Raw genomic sequence first — 17372 nt, 5'->3', positions numbered from 1 at the left:
TACTTTGGTTATCTGTATTACGGTATGTAAGAATTTATTTTGCTTTTACGCTATAAAAATTATTTATGCAGTGTTCTTAAAATATCGTTTTATGTGAAAATTGAATATTTTATTGAATATTTTTATTTTATTATAACAGTCATAATTCCATTTTAAACGAATGTTTTAGACATCCAAAATTATTTTTGATTAAGAAATATGTGTTTTCCACTTACATACTATATTTTTAGATGATTTTTGAGATTTTTGGGATAAATGACAAAAATACCCCTGTGAGACGGAAATTATTATTTCATTTGTTTAAGTTGGAAACAGTTTAAAATCTTTTAAAATGTGGTATTTGGAAACAGTTACCCACAGGGGAAATGAGAAGCTGATATTAAAGCCTTGCGGGGTCTCGGTTGACATTCCGGGTAATGAATGTAAATTGAGACGTCGCGGCGGTTGTCACGGGCTCGATGGGAGTTCCGGGTCGTGACATGCTATTTCTTGGGGTTCTAAGAAATAATCTTGTCAAGCAAACTCTACTATGGTAGCTAAATTTATAGCTTTAGCATCTGCCACTCAAGAAGCAAAATGGTTGAGAGATTTACTCTATGAAATTCCGTTGTGGCTTAAACCAATGGCGCCAATCTTAATACATTGTAACAATAAAGCAACTGTATCAAAGACATATAATCAAGCATACAATGGAAAGAGTCGATATATTGGACTTCGACATAGCATTGTAAGACAAGGAATTATTGATGGTATAATCACTATAAGTTATGTGAAGTCTGATGAAAATATAGTGGATCCATTTACCAAAAGTCTAAACAAAGACTTAGTAATAAAGACCTCAAGAGAGATGGGTCTCAAGCCTATCAATTAAATCTCCAATGGTGAGAGCTCACCTGAACGTTTATCGCCGACTTGCAAGTCTTGGATACTGACCATTCTACTATATGGATGATTGCAAGCACCAATTTATATTTTCATCCCAAGGTGTATAGTGCTTAGTTCCCGTAATGTGTAAGGGAAGGTTGAACAAAAGTTCTTAATAAACCCATAACATGTATATGTTGAAGTACTATCATTACTAAGTACTTCCGATGGGAGCTACCTATGTGAGTGGAAGTATGGCCGCTTCTAGGAGCTAAAGGCTTGACTTTAACAGCACTCATGAATGGATGCAAAATCCAAGGCTATAAAACATGTTGGCAAAACTAGATACAAAGTGAGCAAGGAAACTTGTGTGTCTTTAGTGGCCCGACTAGTCAAATGAAGAATCAATAGTTCAATGTTTGGTCAACCACTTAATTCAGACTAGAACCAACCACACTCACTAAGTGAAGGTTCCCAAAGTTGTTGGTATTTGAAAATTTTGAAAATGGTGGAGGATTGTTGGTGTATTTTCAAAATCAAAGGTTATGTTACATAATGAAAAGCTATCTTAGCTCAAAGGTTATGTCACATAAAGTGACACAATGTGTCTATTGGATTATAGGCAGGTTTGCATATGAATGGTTATGTCTCTTGATAAAATGACATCTAAAAGTTAAGAGACAAATTGAAAAAACACCATAGCTCAAAAGTTTAAATATGAAAAGTTATTGTTTCAAATTATAGCTCAAAAATTATATTTTATGGAATGAATAGTTACCTTTTCATAAGATAATTATTGAAACAATACTTTTATCCAAAAGTTGTGCCTAGTAAAATGTAAAGATGCCTTTTAGACAAAATGGTACTTTAATGAAAAGGTTGTGTCCTTAAAGAAGAGACACTTAAAAGCTTGTATAAAGAGCTTATTGCCAACCATTTTGACACATCAAATCAAAAATAAAATAAGAGCAATAAAATCAAGAACAACAAAAGTTTTGTGTTCTGTTAATATAAATACTTAAGTTCCCATCAACTATAAAAGCATCTAAATTTCTTATAATCTACTTGCTGTAAAAAGTAGGCTCTAAGGCCGAATAATTTTGCAAATCCTCAAGTGTATCTAGTGGTCGACTCTCATAAAGTGCAAGACAAAGTTAGACATTGACTTCATTGTATTCCTAAAGCTATTCACATTATTTCTCTTTGCATATCAAATAGTGGAGGTGAAATAAGTTTTAAAGATAACGTCTATTGAAAGACTCGTCTTAAAGTCAATTTTGCCGGTTCCTTGAATTCCATCTAAACCCCATTTGCACCAACAATAAATTCATGGAAAGTGAATGACAAATTACAAAATTTCTTATTAAAAAATTTGATGGAAAAAAGAAATGTCATTTCAATCATACTACTCAATTTCAAAGACCATCACATAAACGATATTATAAATCAATAAGTTTTTTTTAATCAAAAACTTAAGATGAATACAAAATTGGGTACTTCACTTTGATAACATAGTAAATGCGACAATAATGATAATAAAAAAAAAAAAGAAAGAGAGAAGGATAGCTTTGAGGTTTAAATTTTGAATGTTGAGAGAGCTAGAGAGTAAAGTGTTGTTTGATAAATTGAAAAATTTTAAGGGCTGAAATGTTATTCTAAAATTTGTTTGATATTTTATTGAAACCGAAAAACTATATAGATGTTTTGTTGATTTTTTTAATTATTTTACATTAATAAAAGTTAAAAAGATAAAAATATAAAATTAATTAAATAACAAATTTTCCTTAATAAAATGATTTAATACATTAAGTAGTCTCTAACTACTTAAGATTTTGAATACTTTTTCATTGAAAATCTTCTATGTAAATAGTTTCTGAAATGAATTATTCAATTACACTAAAAAATTAAACTATTGAAAATTTTCAATGTCAATGGTTTATCAAATATACTCTAGAATTTTATTTAGTTAGGAAAAACTATAAATTTAAAAAAAAAAAGATCTCAAAGTCATTAGCAATGACCAAGAAAGCTTTTCCATTTTTTTAGTAAACATTTGACAGTTAAAGATTAGGAGTATAATTGGACGAAGCTATGCTAGAAACTTTTTATAAAAAATAATAATTTACCTACAAAATTTTCTTAATCCAAAAAAGAATAATAAATCTATGTTAATTTCGAGGAGTTATAGAAGCTTTTCTTTAAATTTATTTTCCTTCATTTTATAATTTCTTTCAAGCTTAATAAAAATCTATATTAGACTTTGAATCTTAATCATCCTAGTGTTCTTTTCAGGATATTAATTTAAGTCATTATTTTGCATTATATATTTTTTGTCAATCTCTATCAATATTAATATTATCAATATAATTTAGCTTTCTTTGTTCGTAAATTTTATCATTTATTATTTTTCTTTTACTTTTTTATCTAAAAATAAAAAATTAAATAAATTATTTAACTTTTCAAAACAAGATAAAATGTGCTATGTATATCTTGTAAAAGTCACCCATCGAGGATTAATGTCAATGATGAACTAATAGTAGAATTTAAATAAAATACTACTCATTAAACAAAGTTAACAATTCAGTCAATCTCTAGTTAATCTTATTATTCCTTGCTTACTATTGATGTATAAGCATATAGAATTGCAATATCTATGATCTTTCAATAATAATAAAAATAATAGCAAATAAACAAGATCAAGAATAACAAATAGAAAGAAAGAATCCCAATCAATCATCCTTTCTTTATAAATAGAACCCCAATCAAATTAAAAAATGATAACATTGCACAAGGCGGATAACTCTAAGTAATGTCCATTTTTATCACTAAGCAGCCAATTAAACATAGTTTCCTTTTACCGGCTCAACGGGTGTCTCTGCTTTTATTGGCCTAACACCCCGCTATTGCCTCTATTGTTCGTTTTCGCATTCTTCGTTTTTAATTTTAAAGCCTCCAACAAAGACTCTCTTTTTCTCCTTTTGTCTTTTTAATTTTTTATTTTTTTGAAGTGGTTTATGACTTTTGTCAGCTCTGGAGTCGTGACTCTTCAAAGGATCATCAAAACATCGAAATCATAGGAAAAAATCGTCATGTCTTGGCTGTTCACTTGCTGATCATCTTTTCATAAGGTATGGGTTCATGGCCAGTTTGCTGGTTTTCATACCTTTTGCCTAAAAATCTTCTCTTTTTCTCTTCTTTGGTTGGTTATGGCTCTTGGGTTCTTTTGTTTTGATTTTTTTTTTTTATCATTGATTGGTTTTCGGGTGTTTTATATTGGAAATTTGATAGAACGAAGGTTATGATGATCTATGTGTATATATTCTAAACTATGAATTTTGGTTCAGAAGGATTAGTCTGTTATTGAAACTAGGAAGAAAGATTTAACAGTGTCATATATGAAAAAAGCAAAGCTTGTTAAGCATAAATGAGGCTTTGAAATAAAGATTTCTCTTTGGATGTTCTTTTTGCATAGGCAGATTTGCAGTTGCTGATAGTTGAAAATGGTTTGACTGATTGTGTCAAGAAACTTTTATAAACAGAAAGATTAGGTTAGATTTTTAACAATGAAAAACAGAGCTGAGCCCGGGATCCTTTCGAATTTATTGCAACTTATGATATTTCATTTCTAGTCTTTCTAATACCTCAAAATTTTGGTTTTTGGAGGTAAAATTGGAAACTTGCTTGATTTTATGCTTTGTTGCTGCAAGTTTTATTGTTCCCGGATTCCCTTTTCTGGAGAACTGGTAAAACTTCTAGTCAAACAACAAAATTTATCAGTCGGGTTCTTACTTTTTGGTCTCTGATTATGGTCTAAGAATGTAGTTTCTAAGGTTTTCTCTGGTGATGGCATATCTTCCTACAGCATTTTTCCTTGTTCTTATTTGCTGTAAGCTTCCCTCTCTGCTAACCTGCGTGCCTTAAAGAGAATAAGAGCTATCATTGAGCGTTCTAATTTGAAATGGCTTCTTTTTCAGTTCCCTTAAAAACCTTTTTGTTGTTTGATTTCTTTGAAATGGATATAATAATATATTCATCTTATTGTTTGATTTCTTTGCAATGGATATAATAATGTATTCATCTTATGACAGTGAACCTGCAGAATTTTTCCACTGCAAGATGTTCTCATTGCCTGAATACCTAAAGAAACCAAAGCATGGTTCATAAAGGTGATTTAGTTGCCATCGGCATCTCTGTTGGCTTGGCCCTTGGTATCTTGTTAGCTTCACTGGTATTTTTTGGATTAAGGTGGTACAAAAAGCGTGCAAACCTCAGACGGTGTTCAAATGAGCGTAGTGTTACAGTTCTCCCTATAAGAACAAATGGCTTGGGTACAAGCACTGACTTCAGTGCATCTCTCTCGAATCCTATAGCCGTTCAGGGACCAGAATATCATCAGAAAAGTTCTCCAAATTCTTGGTGGAGTCTTCATAGTAAAGATCGCTTTGCTTCTGCATCAGGCTTGCCAAAGTATTCTTATAAGTAAGTTCATTTTTAAACTGAGCACAAGCATGCTACTAAAGTATAGGAATATCAGATCCAGATCAAGTCTAGAGGCTTACCAAGTTCACATTTCGTATTATGACAGAAGCAATGTATGAATTTTAGCCTCGCTCACTTCCTAAATTGTATTTTCCTACTTTAGTAGTGAAAATAACTTGTGCTATTAATGACTTCCCCCTACACTTATATAAAGGAGCTATCTAATCCTCAGAGTGGAGTTAATCTGTTTGTGTAAATATAAAACCAATAGTCCATTCCTAATTAAGCTAAATGATTAATGTTTGATGATTAGTATCAAAATGAGCATTTAAGTGATTTACTCTGATATGTGTTCTTGTTTGTTATGCTCTTCAGGGATGTCCAGAAAGCTACACAAACTTTTACAACTATTTTAGGAGAAGGATCATTTGGCCCAGTCTATAAAGCCACAATGCCTACTGGTGGAGTGGTGGCTGTAAAGGTGCTTGCTTCCAATTCTCATCAGGGGGAGAAAGAGTTCCACACAGAGGTAAGTTTTGTATATTAATGGTTCTTGCCTTAATTGATCTGACTATATGGGGGACTGGTCTATCTCAGTCCATCTCAATTATTAAACAACTTAACATCTGATTTGTCTTTACAACAGTAGAAATTTGTAGTATTTTGAGCAAAGATTCATTAAAGATGGAATATCTGAGTAGCCCATACAAGTACAGTAAATGGAGGATATCTCATAACATAATGCTGCAACCTGCAGTTTGATATCATATTTATCTTTACTATTCATCAATAATTCTATCTAGACAGCTGCAAGGGTTGCACATATAGCTATTCTGCTGTTGGGTGGAATGAATTTTCTTTTGCAAATATTTTATATTATTTACTTTTAATAATCTACATATAAAAAAAAAAAACCTACATATCATGTTATCTTTTTTCATCATTAAGCCTAGTTTTTTTCAGGTTTGTTTACTAGGAAGGCTGCATCATAGAAATCTGGTGAACTTGGTAGGATATTGCGTCGATAAAGGGCAGCGCATGTTAATTTATGAGTTCATGAGTAATGGGAGCTTGGCAAACATTCTATATAGTAAGCTCAGAAACCACTTTTTATTGGAATTTATCAGTTGATATTTTCCAAAGTAAATGCTTTTTCATGTTGTTGAAAACCTCATTTTATGCTTTGAAAAGCTCACAGTCACTCCACGGTGGTTGTTAATCTAGGATCTCTGTCACTGCCACTGGTCTGACCTGCAGTAGACTTGTCCACAGGTCGGGCAGCCCATCAGGCCTTTGGATAGCATGGGCCAGCCAGGCATATTATTATATAAAATAGAAATTTATCTTCTATTTAATTTTGTATTCTAGTATATATTTAGTAATAATAAAAATTAATATGAAAATATTTTTAAATAATTCGAACTAATTTAATTAAATGAAGTTTAATGGGCGGGCCAATGCGGGTTGGATGCAGACCTGGACCTCACTTTTAAAGGTGTCAACCGGGCTTGGCCTGACGGCCTGACCCATGGACAGACACATCTAACCTGTAGTTGGTTATCATTTTCATTTTAACTGTCAACATAGACTTAATTCTCTGATGATGTGCTCATGCATGTTGAACATCAAATATTCTGCAAGTAAGGCTTGTTAGAGGGCTCTGAGCAGTGCCAGTTGCATGTCAAATTATGTAAATTGAAGGACAAGTAACCTGTTTCATCCACACATTTATTAATAACAAGGTCACTTGAATGAAGTAGTTAAAGTACTACTGCTATTACATTCTTTATACTTTTGTCGCAGTAAGTCAGACACTGTCAAATATTTTCTGCAACCATGTTTTTGAAATCTCATCCAGATTTGGGTGTTGTTTGGACCTCAATTCACACTGTTGTACTATTATGTGAATCCTGATTCCTTAACAGGAATTGACTTGTTGTACATGTACTCAGGTGAAGGACGGAGTTTGAGTTGGGAAGAAAGACTTCAAATTGGTCTTGATATTTCACACGGCATAGAATATCTTCATGAAGGGGTATAGTGAAATGGTATAAAGTTGATGTTCTCTGTAGTTAAACAATCTAATCATTGACTGAATTCTTGAAACAGGCAGTCCCTCCAGTAATACACCGTGATTTAAAGTCTGCTAATATATTATTGGACCAGTCAATGCGAGCCAAGGTGAGCAAGTATGCCAAGGGTCATCTTTTTGGAAATCCTCTTCTTCTATAGTTTACCAAAAATTCAAGACAATAATGATGGACTGATGGCATAGCTTTACTACTGGCTTCTTGTGTAGGTTGCTGATTTTGGGCTGTCAAAAGAAGAGGTTTATGACGGCCGAAACTCCGGTCTTAAAGGTACATATGGCTACATAGACCCGGAGTACATATCCACAAACAAGTTCACAATGAAGAGTGACATATACAGTTTCGGAGTTATCATATTTGAGCTAATTACAGCCATCCACCCACACCAAAACTTAATGGAATATGTTAATCTTGTGAGTTTCTTCCCCTTATGTGGTTAAGTCCTGCTTGCCAGTATTCATATATTGATATCTTTCTGACATGATCTTCCTTTGTAAGGCCACTATGAGTCCAGATGGTGTTGATGAAATACTTGATAACCAACTGGTTGGAAAATGCAAGATTGAAGAAGTGAGGGAGCTAGCCAAAATTGCCCATAAATGCCTGCACAACTCACCAAGAAAGCGGCCTTCAATAGGTGAAGTAACACAGGCTATACTCAAGATAAAACAGAGGCGCCTTGCTAAAGAAGACACAATGTCTTTGGCTGAAGGAGATTTTTCACGAATTATGAGTCGGATACAGGATCAACATATAGAACTGACCAAGCTGGCTAGCTTGAAGGAGACTAGTTGAATGAGCATAACTGCCTTTTCACCTATTTTTTGTTTCTTTTTCCTTCCTTTTTGTTTTTTGCCCCACAATCAAGCGTATGGCGAGTGATACTGTTGATAGCATACAACAGAGTAAGTACAGAGAGGTGGTGTCCACTAAATCAGTGTTTTAGGATTACAAACCCTCATGATCTAGTACAGTAGCTGTAAAAAATTTTTAATCTCCACTTCGCACTGCCATGGACTTTGATTGCCAATATCAATGAATTCTGACCAAAAAAAAAAAGTAGATAGTGGGCTTCGGCTGCCTAATGGGTGATTGGGCTATTTTCCAAAGGATAGATTATGCCTGGAAAAAAGGGATTGACTAGTTAAAGCATCGAAACTGCCTTTTCAAACCGTGTCAAATGCTATCAAGGATGGGTTGGGTAGTGACGCCCTCATCTATCCAAAATGTAAAATAAGAATGAAATGATGCCATCGTCTAGGCTTACTACCATATGTTTTTTGTATGTAAAAAGAATCATGGCTAGGAAGGCAGTCAGTAATTTCTGCAAGTGTCTTCTTTTGCATGCTCAACCCCCAAAGGAGCTATTATTTCGTATCATTGGATGGCACAGATTCAGCAACATAAACTCCAGGATGGAACATTTAAACAATTGCCTGAGTTAATATAAAAATTGACAGTAAGCCATTCTTCTGTTCTTTCCAAATCAATCAATCAAATCATAAAGAGATAAGAATGTCATTCACATGCCAAAACAAACTGACCCCGTCATCGATAAAGACCACCACTAATATTAATCAGCAAAAAAGCAAGAATATACATATACCAACCCAGACGACTAACTGAAAAAGTTTATTAGCTGAAACGTTTCCTCTCTAAAATACCCTCTACACAGTGTTATCAAGATGTTACAGAATGCACAACATCAAATTTTTCCTCTTACAATCTTCACAATCACTTTCTACACGCTTGACATCCTTAAAATGCACTGTCACCCAAATTAAGATGCAGCTGAATCCTTAATGTGTTTTGTTCTCCATATATACTAGGAATTGCACAAGCCTACATACATGTGTATGAGAATTTTTTGTTTTTGCTAATGTAAATGTGAATATGTTTACATGCACTGAGGCAAGAGTTCCATTACAAATTGCCAAATATAACAACCCTTACTTTAATGATACTCAAAAATCAAGACCCTGCAAAATGATAATATTTCTAAAAGATTAAATTAGTATTATAAGCTCTATGGAACTTCAACCAACAATATCCAATAACACAAGAAACCTATCCACTCATTTTTATTTATTTATTTATTTATTATTATTACTTTGCAACAATTAATTTCCATGAGAAGAAAGCAAATACCGGGGTTTTATTTATTTATTTATTTTGCCGTAACAAGCAAGAGAGCAATAATTAGCCTACTAAATAATGACAATATGACATCTCCTGATTCCCATTAATCTACTTTATGGAAAAGTCTAAAATTCTAAAAACAGGGGTGATACAACTAATCCAACTGTAAGTTAAAACATCGAAATAAAGTAGTTCAGCTACATCACATAATCTTGTATGCAACAGTGTCTACACTGTTCAAAACTATAACAACCATCTAGAAAGTGCTAGGCATTCAAGATCTAAAGCACAGGCGATGGACAAACAAAAACAGCTTCACATAATCCAAATCCACAATATCATAGCATTATATACATTCATGTTATTTCTTGCAAACTCCTTATTGTATTCAGCATTCAGCATTCTCTAAACTTTTACATGCAAAGGGGCGCAACCAAATTATTTATATATAAAAACAAGAGGAGGGGAAAAAACCCAAGTGGAAAGAGTGAAAGTTGAAGGAAAAATAGTTAGAAGAGGGGAAGAAAAATAAGCGGAGTCCTAACCTGTAGCAGCTAATGACCACAGTTTTCATGATCTAAAAGTAAAATTATAAATCCAATGAGAATAACTCCAACTCATCAATGAAGTCCATCCTTACCAGGAAAAACCTTCAAGTTACCCACATGATACTGCTTTCTGCTTCCAACAACCCTCTAGCCCTAAAACTTTGGCTTTCCAATTTCTACAATTTGAAAATATTAATTACTCAAAACTGGCATGAAGTTCCAAGCCTCTGTCTCTGCCTCTGACCCACACTCACTGATTTACGATTAGAAAATGCTGGGTAAAGCAACCTCCGAAAATTCTCAAGATACTGTACCCACTCCTCTTCACTCATATCAGCCAATTTCACAAAACTGGTGCTTCCAGGCAGCTGTTCATTCACACTTCTGTTTCCAGATGATGTGCCAGCCAAATAGCCACTTTTCTGCATTGCACCCTCATGCCTCCAACTCTTTTCTCCAATACTCACATTTTTCATTGACATTGACAGTCTTGGAACAGTTGGAGTCCAGTCATGAGCAGCAAAAGCATAGTCATCTAACCTTGGAGGTACAGTATTCTCCTCATCCTCTGTCCATTCCTCTATATTCTCATCTAGCTTGGAAAGTGGATTCCGGATATTTCCACTTAGAGGCCTGCAGTAAGCATGGGATGCCAAATTGTTTTCTACATTAGAAGTTAAATCCACCTTCTCTTCCTTACAGTCAATTTCAAACTGAAAGTCATTTTCTCCAGCTTTCACATTATCAAAAAGCATATTCCTCTCTTCTAACAATCTCCTCGCTTCAATACATATGAACTCAAGCTCACTTGGCTCCTCCTCCAGACCTCGAAATTCCCTGCTCATCATCTCACCAATCTCAGCTAAACACAGACCGAAAGTTGCTGCTTCCTTGAGGAAAACTGTACAAACAATCAAGACACGAAGGCATGCCTCTCGAATCATAGGAAGCTCCATTCTAAGCATTTCAGAATCTCGAAATGGATCAAGATGAGATATATATTCAAGCTCATCATCTGTGAAAGGAATTGATGCCTGCGGCCAATGGATCCACTCAAAGTAAGGGTCCTCCAGGTTTTCAGGCAGGCATAGGCCATGATCAATTGGAAAAAGCTCCACTTGACCGAGTCCTCCATCTCCATCAATTTTCCTGACCAGAAGGTTTCCAGCATGCCTATCAGTGTTCAAGATCCGAATATCTAATATCCCTATCCTATGTACAGCAGCAACTGGAAAGCTTGAAGTCCCATGATCACTGGCATCAAAATCATGAGGTATGAACTGCTGCATAGAAGCAATCTTGCTAACCTCCTTCCGCTCTTGCTGCTTGTTTCTGTTCACTCCGTCATTGACATTAAAAATAGAGTGTGTGACCTTCACAAGAGCAGTAGAGGGCACATTGGCAAAATTATCATAGTCAAGAAGATAAGCTGCTACCTCCCTAAAGCCAGTCTCCCCAACACGTACTGAGCGTTTCAATCCTGGCTGCCCAAGGGCTTTGCCAACAAAACCTTTTGGGTTGTTTGGAGCATAAGGTTCTTCATCAGTTGGTTTCACAATTGCACAATTTTCACCCTGGCAATTTCGAAAATAGTAGGCACCTCCAAGCCCCCCACATACAGGAATGGGATCAATCCCAATTTTCATTGCCTTCACGATTTCCTTTACCAGTTTTTTTGTCCTGGAAAAGTGATTTGAGCATACTAATATCTCAATCGGACCACTATGATCTCTCTGCTGAAGATCCTTCCCAGTAGGTGAGAGACATGGCGTAGATGAGCTTCTGTGCATGAAGTTCCTCTGGAGAAGAAGTGGAGAATCATTTCTAACAGTACTTAGATCATTCTTCAGCACCGCATCCCCATATATGAGAGACCTCTCCTCTGTTGGGACATTAAGAGCAAGCTGTAGTTTCCGTTTCACTGTATGGGCATTGTCACTCCTATCTAACTCTATACCCAGAACACAGCCAGTTTCGGTCTGAACAAATACACGTCTTTTTCCAGAAGATTTTCTTTCCATTCTCTTATTTCCACGACATTCACCATTAAAGAGTCCTTTAAATGCTGCAACAGCCATCCAGTTATAAACAGACAATTTGGATCAAGACACGTGAAAGGAAGAGGAGAATCGATAGAATTCAGTGCCAGCAGTGGAGATGGCGACAGCAGAGAGCTTTTCTCTCAAGCAGACGCCAAACTCAAACGCTGGCAAAACTTGAATGGAAAAGCTGGTGTTGTAAACGATCATAATCAACCCAGTAGAATTCAATTGGTAACTCTTAATTTTCACATCGGGACAGATTCTGTAAGGCAAAAGAAAAAGCAGATACAAAATGTAGTGAAACTGCTACATTGAGGCCTGATACTGTTGTCTAATTGATAAATTAAAGTATCATCAGAAAAATCAACAAGAATAACTGATTCATAGTAAAAGTAGAAAAAGGGTAGTAAAATTAATTAAATTTCATTTTCAAAGATAAATGTAAAGAACTAAAGTCGAAGTACAGTTATTGGCCTGTAAATTCTACATCTAAATTAACAGCTATCCAGCAAAGACACCAAAAGAACCAAAGTCAAAGTAAACTTAGCCACTTATTATGTACCTCCTATAACTTGATTCACAAAAGAGATGGAACAAAAAAAAAATCATCCATACTTCAAATAATAATAATAATCATTCAAAGGAAAACCTCTTTGTCAGGATATCAAAATATTACCATCAACTTTAAATGTGCTCATCTATCCTAAATGTGAAAAATGAAAAATAAAACAATAGACCACATATCCATTCCAGCCAAGGGAAGGTGCCAAAGGTTTCCTCTTCAAACATGGCTTACATCGTAGACCATAATTTAGACTCTACTTTCCTTGTTACCTTTGCCATGATGGAGTTTAAATGCCACCTTAAAATATTAGCGCAACATTGATATGGCTTTGTAATACCCAAAAAAAAAAAATCAAATCTCAAAAGCCGGCCACCTTAATTTATGCCAAAAGGTTAAATATTGTTAAGGCTCTTTTAAATTGTTAACTCGTACTTACCTTTTTCAATTTGCTTTTTCTTCCCGAAAATTTACTACAAAGAAAAAGTAAAAGGTAAAAAGCAAAAGAAAAATTGATAAACAACAGACAACTCATTAAAGCATAAAGCACAATTATAACATAATTAGTCTGTATAGAAGTAACATTATTCATTTTGATTATCTAAACAAATTATATAGTTTCTCATAATTCTTCATAAATATTGTTTGCTTATCCAACGTGACCGACGTGCTTTCCGTTTTTGTCAACGATTATTCTTGATTAAGAAACTATAAACATTCATCTTATCAAATTGACAAAATAAAATTCAAGAAAAAGATAATATCAAAATTCCATCAACTAATCAATTGGATTTATTCCTTTTTCCAAAGAGGCAATATGATTTACTAAAACATAATATTGAAAAATAACAGAAATAATGATATTCTCTCATTTATTGTCGCCTTCTTCAATACTCTAACGAGCACCAATAATTTCCATTAAAAAGAAAAATGAAGGAAGAGACAGTTCGATTTCATTCTTCAAAATTCACAAAATAATAATAAATAAATAATACGGAACGTGAGGACGAAGAGACTCACCGGAGATGAGGAAATGGACGGCGGAGCAACGAACGAGAGAGAGAACTACCGCCGCTGATGAGATTTAACGGTGTCGATTCAGCGATGAGAAGTTAAATCAACGACCACGATTCGATGATTTTTTTTTTTTGGTTTTCTGGTTCTCTCTCTCCCGCTTTTTGAGATATGTCCTTTAACTTCTTTTCAAGAGAAGCGGGGAAGGAGTTTTAACGGTTAAATAAGAAAAAGAAAAGAGTAAGAATTATTAAATTTATCATTGGATGAGGAGGAACACGTGGTGGCTGGAGATGGAGCCATGTAAGAGGAGGGTAACGTGGCGAGATCATAAGTGCGTGGAGCAGTTAATCTGTTGATCTCCAGAGTGATGGGGAATATCTTAGATTGGAGAGAGATAAAAAAAATTTCATTATTTTATTAATAATATTACTGATTAGAAAGATCCGGAAGATTTGGAAATTACACAAATAAACCTTATGTTTTATTCGTAAACATGCACATAGTACTTTTATGTTGTCCGTCATTATAAACTTATAATAAATGAAAATGGTTTTGTTTCGTCTGCATTTTCACATATCAAATTCTAATTCAAGATTTGTAATATATTAAAATTGTAAATGATTTATACTTGTATAAATGTCCAAGTATAAAGTATACAATTTATACATGTAGGTAGGAGCAAAACATGATACAAAAATAGGTATTGCTGGATATAAATGTAATCTCATGGTTTTCTTACATTCAATTTTGAAGGCAGGCAGGCAGGCAGGCAGGGGCAAAGAGTAGGACATCTGGACAATGAACAAGTAGTGATAAAAAAAAGGACGTGAATATGAAAGTGAGATGAAAATATCTAACAAATGTAGGACCTTCGGATCGGGCATGAGGGGTGGCAAACAGGCCCCTCCTTTATTTGTCCCTATTAAGCTTTTTGCAATGGCTAAAGCAAGGTTGATGATGGCAATTTAATAAAAAAAAAAAATTAGTCAAGTTGCGAAGTTGAAGGTTAGAAAATTACATTATTAAAACAAGTGGTTTAATTTTTTTTTATTTTTTTTATTTTGATCTTTTGCAATGTAAAAATATTTAAAAGACGTTGGGTAAGTTATAATATAATGTGATTGTAAAAAATATGATTGTTGAGAAAATAATATTATATCGTTTGATATATATATATAAATTTTTTAATATAATTATAAAAAATATATAAAACTTATATTCAATAACTCATAAATGAAAATCATGAAGTATATGCTTCGAGCATAGTAAATTCAAAAGGTGACAAACTGACAATATTTTGATGCAACAAAACATTAGTGCATATCATTTTCAATCTTGTTTTCCACCTTTATCCGTTATTTTCCTTTTCATCTTCCCAAGCCTCTTTTTTCTTTTTTAATTTAAGGAATCCACAAACATCAAATCATTAATGTTGTTTTCTCCTTTTTTCCAAATGTAAAATACACTTTCCCCATTATTTCTAAGAAAAAAAAACAATAAATTCGTTCATACCCTATCATGGAATAAAATGGTGAAAAACAATAAGTGGTCAAATTTTTATAAATTTCTCTAAATCCATAAAAAAAATTATATATTTTTTTAAACAAAAGGGGTAGAAAACTATATCTTTTTCTTCCTCTTGACCTTTAAAGCTTTCTATAATATCTTTCTTTTTCTATATATATATATATATATATATTTATATTAGTACAACAGAAGTAAAAAAAGTAAAGAGCAAAAAATGTTGCTGTTGAGTAAATATGGTAGTTATGAATTTTTTTTTGAATTTATATTTACTTAAATTATATATTTAATATGCATTTGAGCATTAAGTTCATTGGTCCCTTACTTAAAAAGTAAATTCAAATCTCCTTTTTTCCAAATTCAAAAAAAAAAAAAATTACATACTTAATATATCAAATCCAAAGATAGATAATCCAAGTTTGCATGGCAATATTAAGAGTCATTAGTCATTACCCCATATATTATATTCGACCTTTTGCATTTACATGGTGAAGGGTAATGCATGGTTGAAGAAAGTTGGTGTCGTTAATTAGTTGTAATGCTGCCTAAATTTGGAAGGTTTTCACTCTTTCCTACCAAATGTCGGTTTAAAACATATAAATAGTATCTGCCCCCAACCTTTTAATCATGGAATAATTTCTTACTTTTGGATCTAAAAGCTAAAAATAGTAACATAAAATTGGAAACCACGTTTTTGCTAAAAGAAAACGTTGGAGGTACGTAGCGATTGTAGGGGGTTCACATGCTTTTTGGGAGGTTTTCTTCTTAATTTGTCGTCTCCTTTTCCATTATTAGAAAATTGCAACTTGGAATCTCTCCCTTTTTTAATCTTTGTCTTCATAATGTCAAAGGGAGTGGTTGAGTTAAGTCATGATGGGTGGCACAAACTACCCCAAAGGCTAAAAAGTTCATCTCTTTTATTGAGTTGGAATTAAGGAGATAATATTGTGAATGGTCCCCTGTCCCCTGATATACGAAAAGGTTGTGTTGGAACACAACTTGCATTGGGGATTGGATAAAAGTTATGTATGTTCATTGTTGTTAAATGTTGTTGATTAATTGTGATTCTTAAGTTGAATTGGTGTAATAAGAGTAGAAGCTTAGTTGGTATATGATGAAGATTAATAAAGTTCAATCCAGTCACCTTGCACATCATGTCTGAAAGTTTGTACATTTCAATTCAGAAACTGTTGCTCCTATTGTTTTTAGGTATCTCGATGCTTCTGGTTTTCCAATTCCTTTGATTGGGTGAATTTCTGAACTCAAAATTGGTTACCCTTGACTTTAGTCAGAGCCTGTGTTTGATGACAAACCCGTTGGGTGATGATGGGTCACCCAATGGCAGAAAAGGACAACAACATGTAACTTTTGAGCAAGCCGTCCACCTTCACCTTGAGAATCAGGCAATAAAATCCCCAACCCAAATGCATTTACTGCTCATTAGGACACCCCTCCTTCAGTCCTTCTGCCTATAAGCACCACTCTCTCTCGCTCACCAGTCTCTTTCTTCTTCTTGTTCAAACCTGCATTCACTGCCCTTTTTACTAGAGTCCATTGGCAAAAGAATCAATCACCCAAGGATTTCTCCAGTCTCTTCATATTTTTCTTTTTTCTCTTGGCAGATCCTACAAGTGGACCAGTAAAAGGACACAGTCCCACCCTCCTCCTTCAGCCACTAACCACCCCTTAAAGGGCATTTTCACCATCACGTGACTAAAGCCATTTATTGTGCAAGAATTGCATGTTGGATGTTAGGATTAATAAGGATTCAATCTAAAATTGTTTACCAGTGAGACACAAGGAAGAATGATTATTGAATGCCAAAATCGATTTAACCAAAATTATCCACTAACAAGATTGAGGGAAATCGTTTAATCTCCACGATAATTCAGTATTACCGTTCCATTTGAGATAAGGAACGAAGGACAAAATCTTCATAATAATTCAGTGCACGCGCGGAAGAAGAGAGTGGACCGGTAACTGTAAGAAAATCTTTCCATGTATTAGCATGTCTGACCTCTCATAAGTTACAACTCAACACCCCCTGTTACTTCAGTTTTTTTTTTTAATTTTTTTTACTACAAAACATGTTCTTACACGTGTTCAC

The 17372-nt window shown here is 34.0% G+C and overlaps 1 protein-coding gene and 1 pseudogene across 4 annotated transcripts; one reads left to right on the top strand and one right to left on the bottom strand.

Moving 5' to 3' along the window:
- Positions 1-3830: 3830 nt before the first annotated feature.
- CRLK2 (Protein kinase superfamily protein) lies at positions 3831-8442 on the top strand. Of its 2 annotated transcripts, none has more exons than XM_007032841.3 (8): positions 3831-3992; positions 4953-5343; positions 5719-5872; positions 6307-6433; positions 7296-7378; positions 7453-7524; positions 7643-7846; positions 7932-8442. In XM_007032841.3, exons 2-8 carry the CDS (start codon positions 5018-5020, stop codon positions 8226-8228), a joined length of 1263 nt encoding a protein of 420 aa, XP_007032903.2. In that variant the 5' UTR covers positions 3831-3992; positions 4953-5017; the 3' UTR covers positions 8229-8442. The 2 variants fall into 2 exon arrangements, with proteins under 2 accessions (XP_007032903.2, XP_007032904.2); XM_007032842.3 differs by having other exon boundaries at positions 3832-3992; positions 4964-5343.
- A 1450-nt stretch (positions 8443-9892) lies between these two features.
- On the bottom strand, positions 9893-13952 carry LOC18601780 (phosphatidylinositol 4-kinase gamma 7 pseudogene; annotated as a pseudogene). 2 transcript variants are annotated; one of them, XR_016025818.1, is made up of 3 exons: positions 13745-13952; positions 13164-13197; positions 9893-12424 (listed from the first exon to the last, which is right to left on the bottom strand). The product of XR_016025818.1 is annotated as a phosphatidylinositol 4-kinase gamma 7 pseudogene, transcript variant X1 (transcript). The 2 variants fall into 2 exon arrangements; XR_016025819.1 differs by lacking the exon at positions 13164-13197.
- Between the last annotated feature and the right edge of the window lie 3420 nt (positions 13953-17372).

Source organism: Theobroma cacao, chromosome 4 (assembly GCF_053813885.1).
Source record: "Theobroma cacao isolate CCN51 chromosome 4, ASM5381388v1, whole genome shotgun sequence".
Lineage (NCBI taxonomy): Eukaryota > Viridiplantae > Streptophyta > Magnoliopsida > Malvales > Malvaceae > Theobroma > Theobroma cacao.
The sequence above is the reverse complement of the archived record's forward strand: the minus strand, read 5'-3'. Positions and strand labels throughout refer to the sequence as shown.

Coding starts and splice junctions, on each gene's coding strand:
- CRLK2 (XM_007032841.3), top strand. CDS start 5,018: ATGGTTCATAAAGGTGATTTAGTTGCCATCGGCATCTCTGTTGGCTTG. Junction 6,434..7,295: donor CTTGGCAAACATTCTATATA/GTAAGCTCAGAA, acceptor ACATGTACTCAG/GTGAAGGACGGAGTTTGAGT. Junction 7,379..7,452: donor TAGAATATCTTCATGAAGGG/GTATAGTGAAAT, acceptor TTCTTGAAACAG/GCAGTCCCTCCAGTAATACA.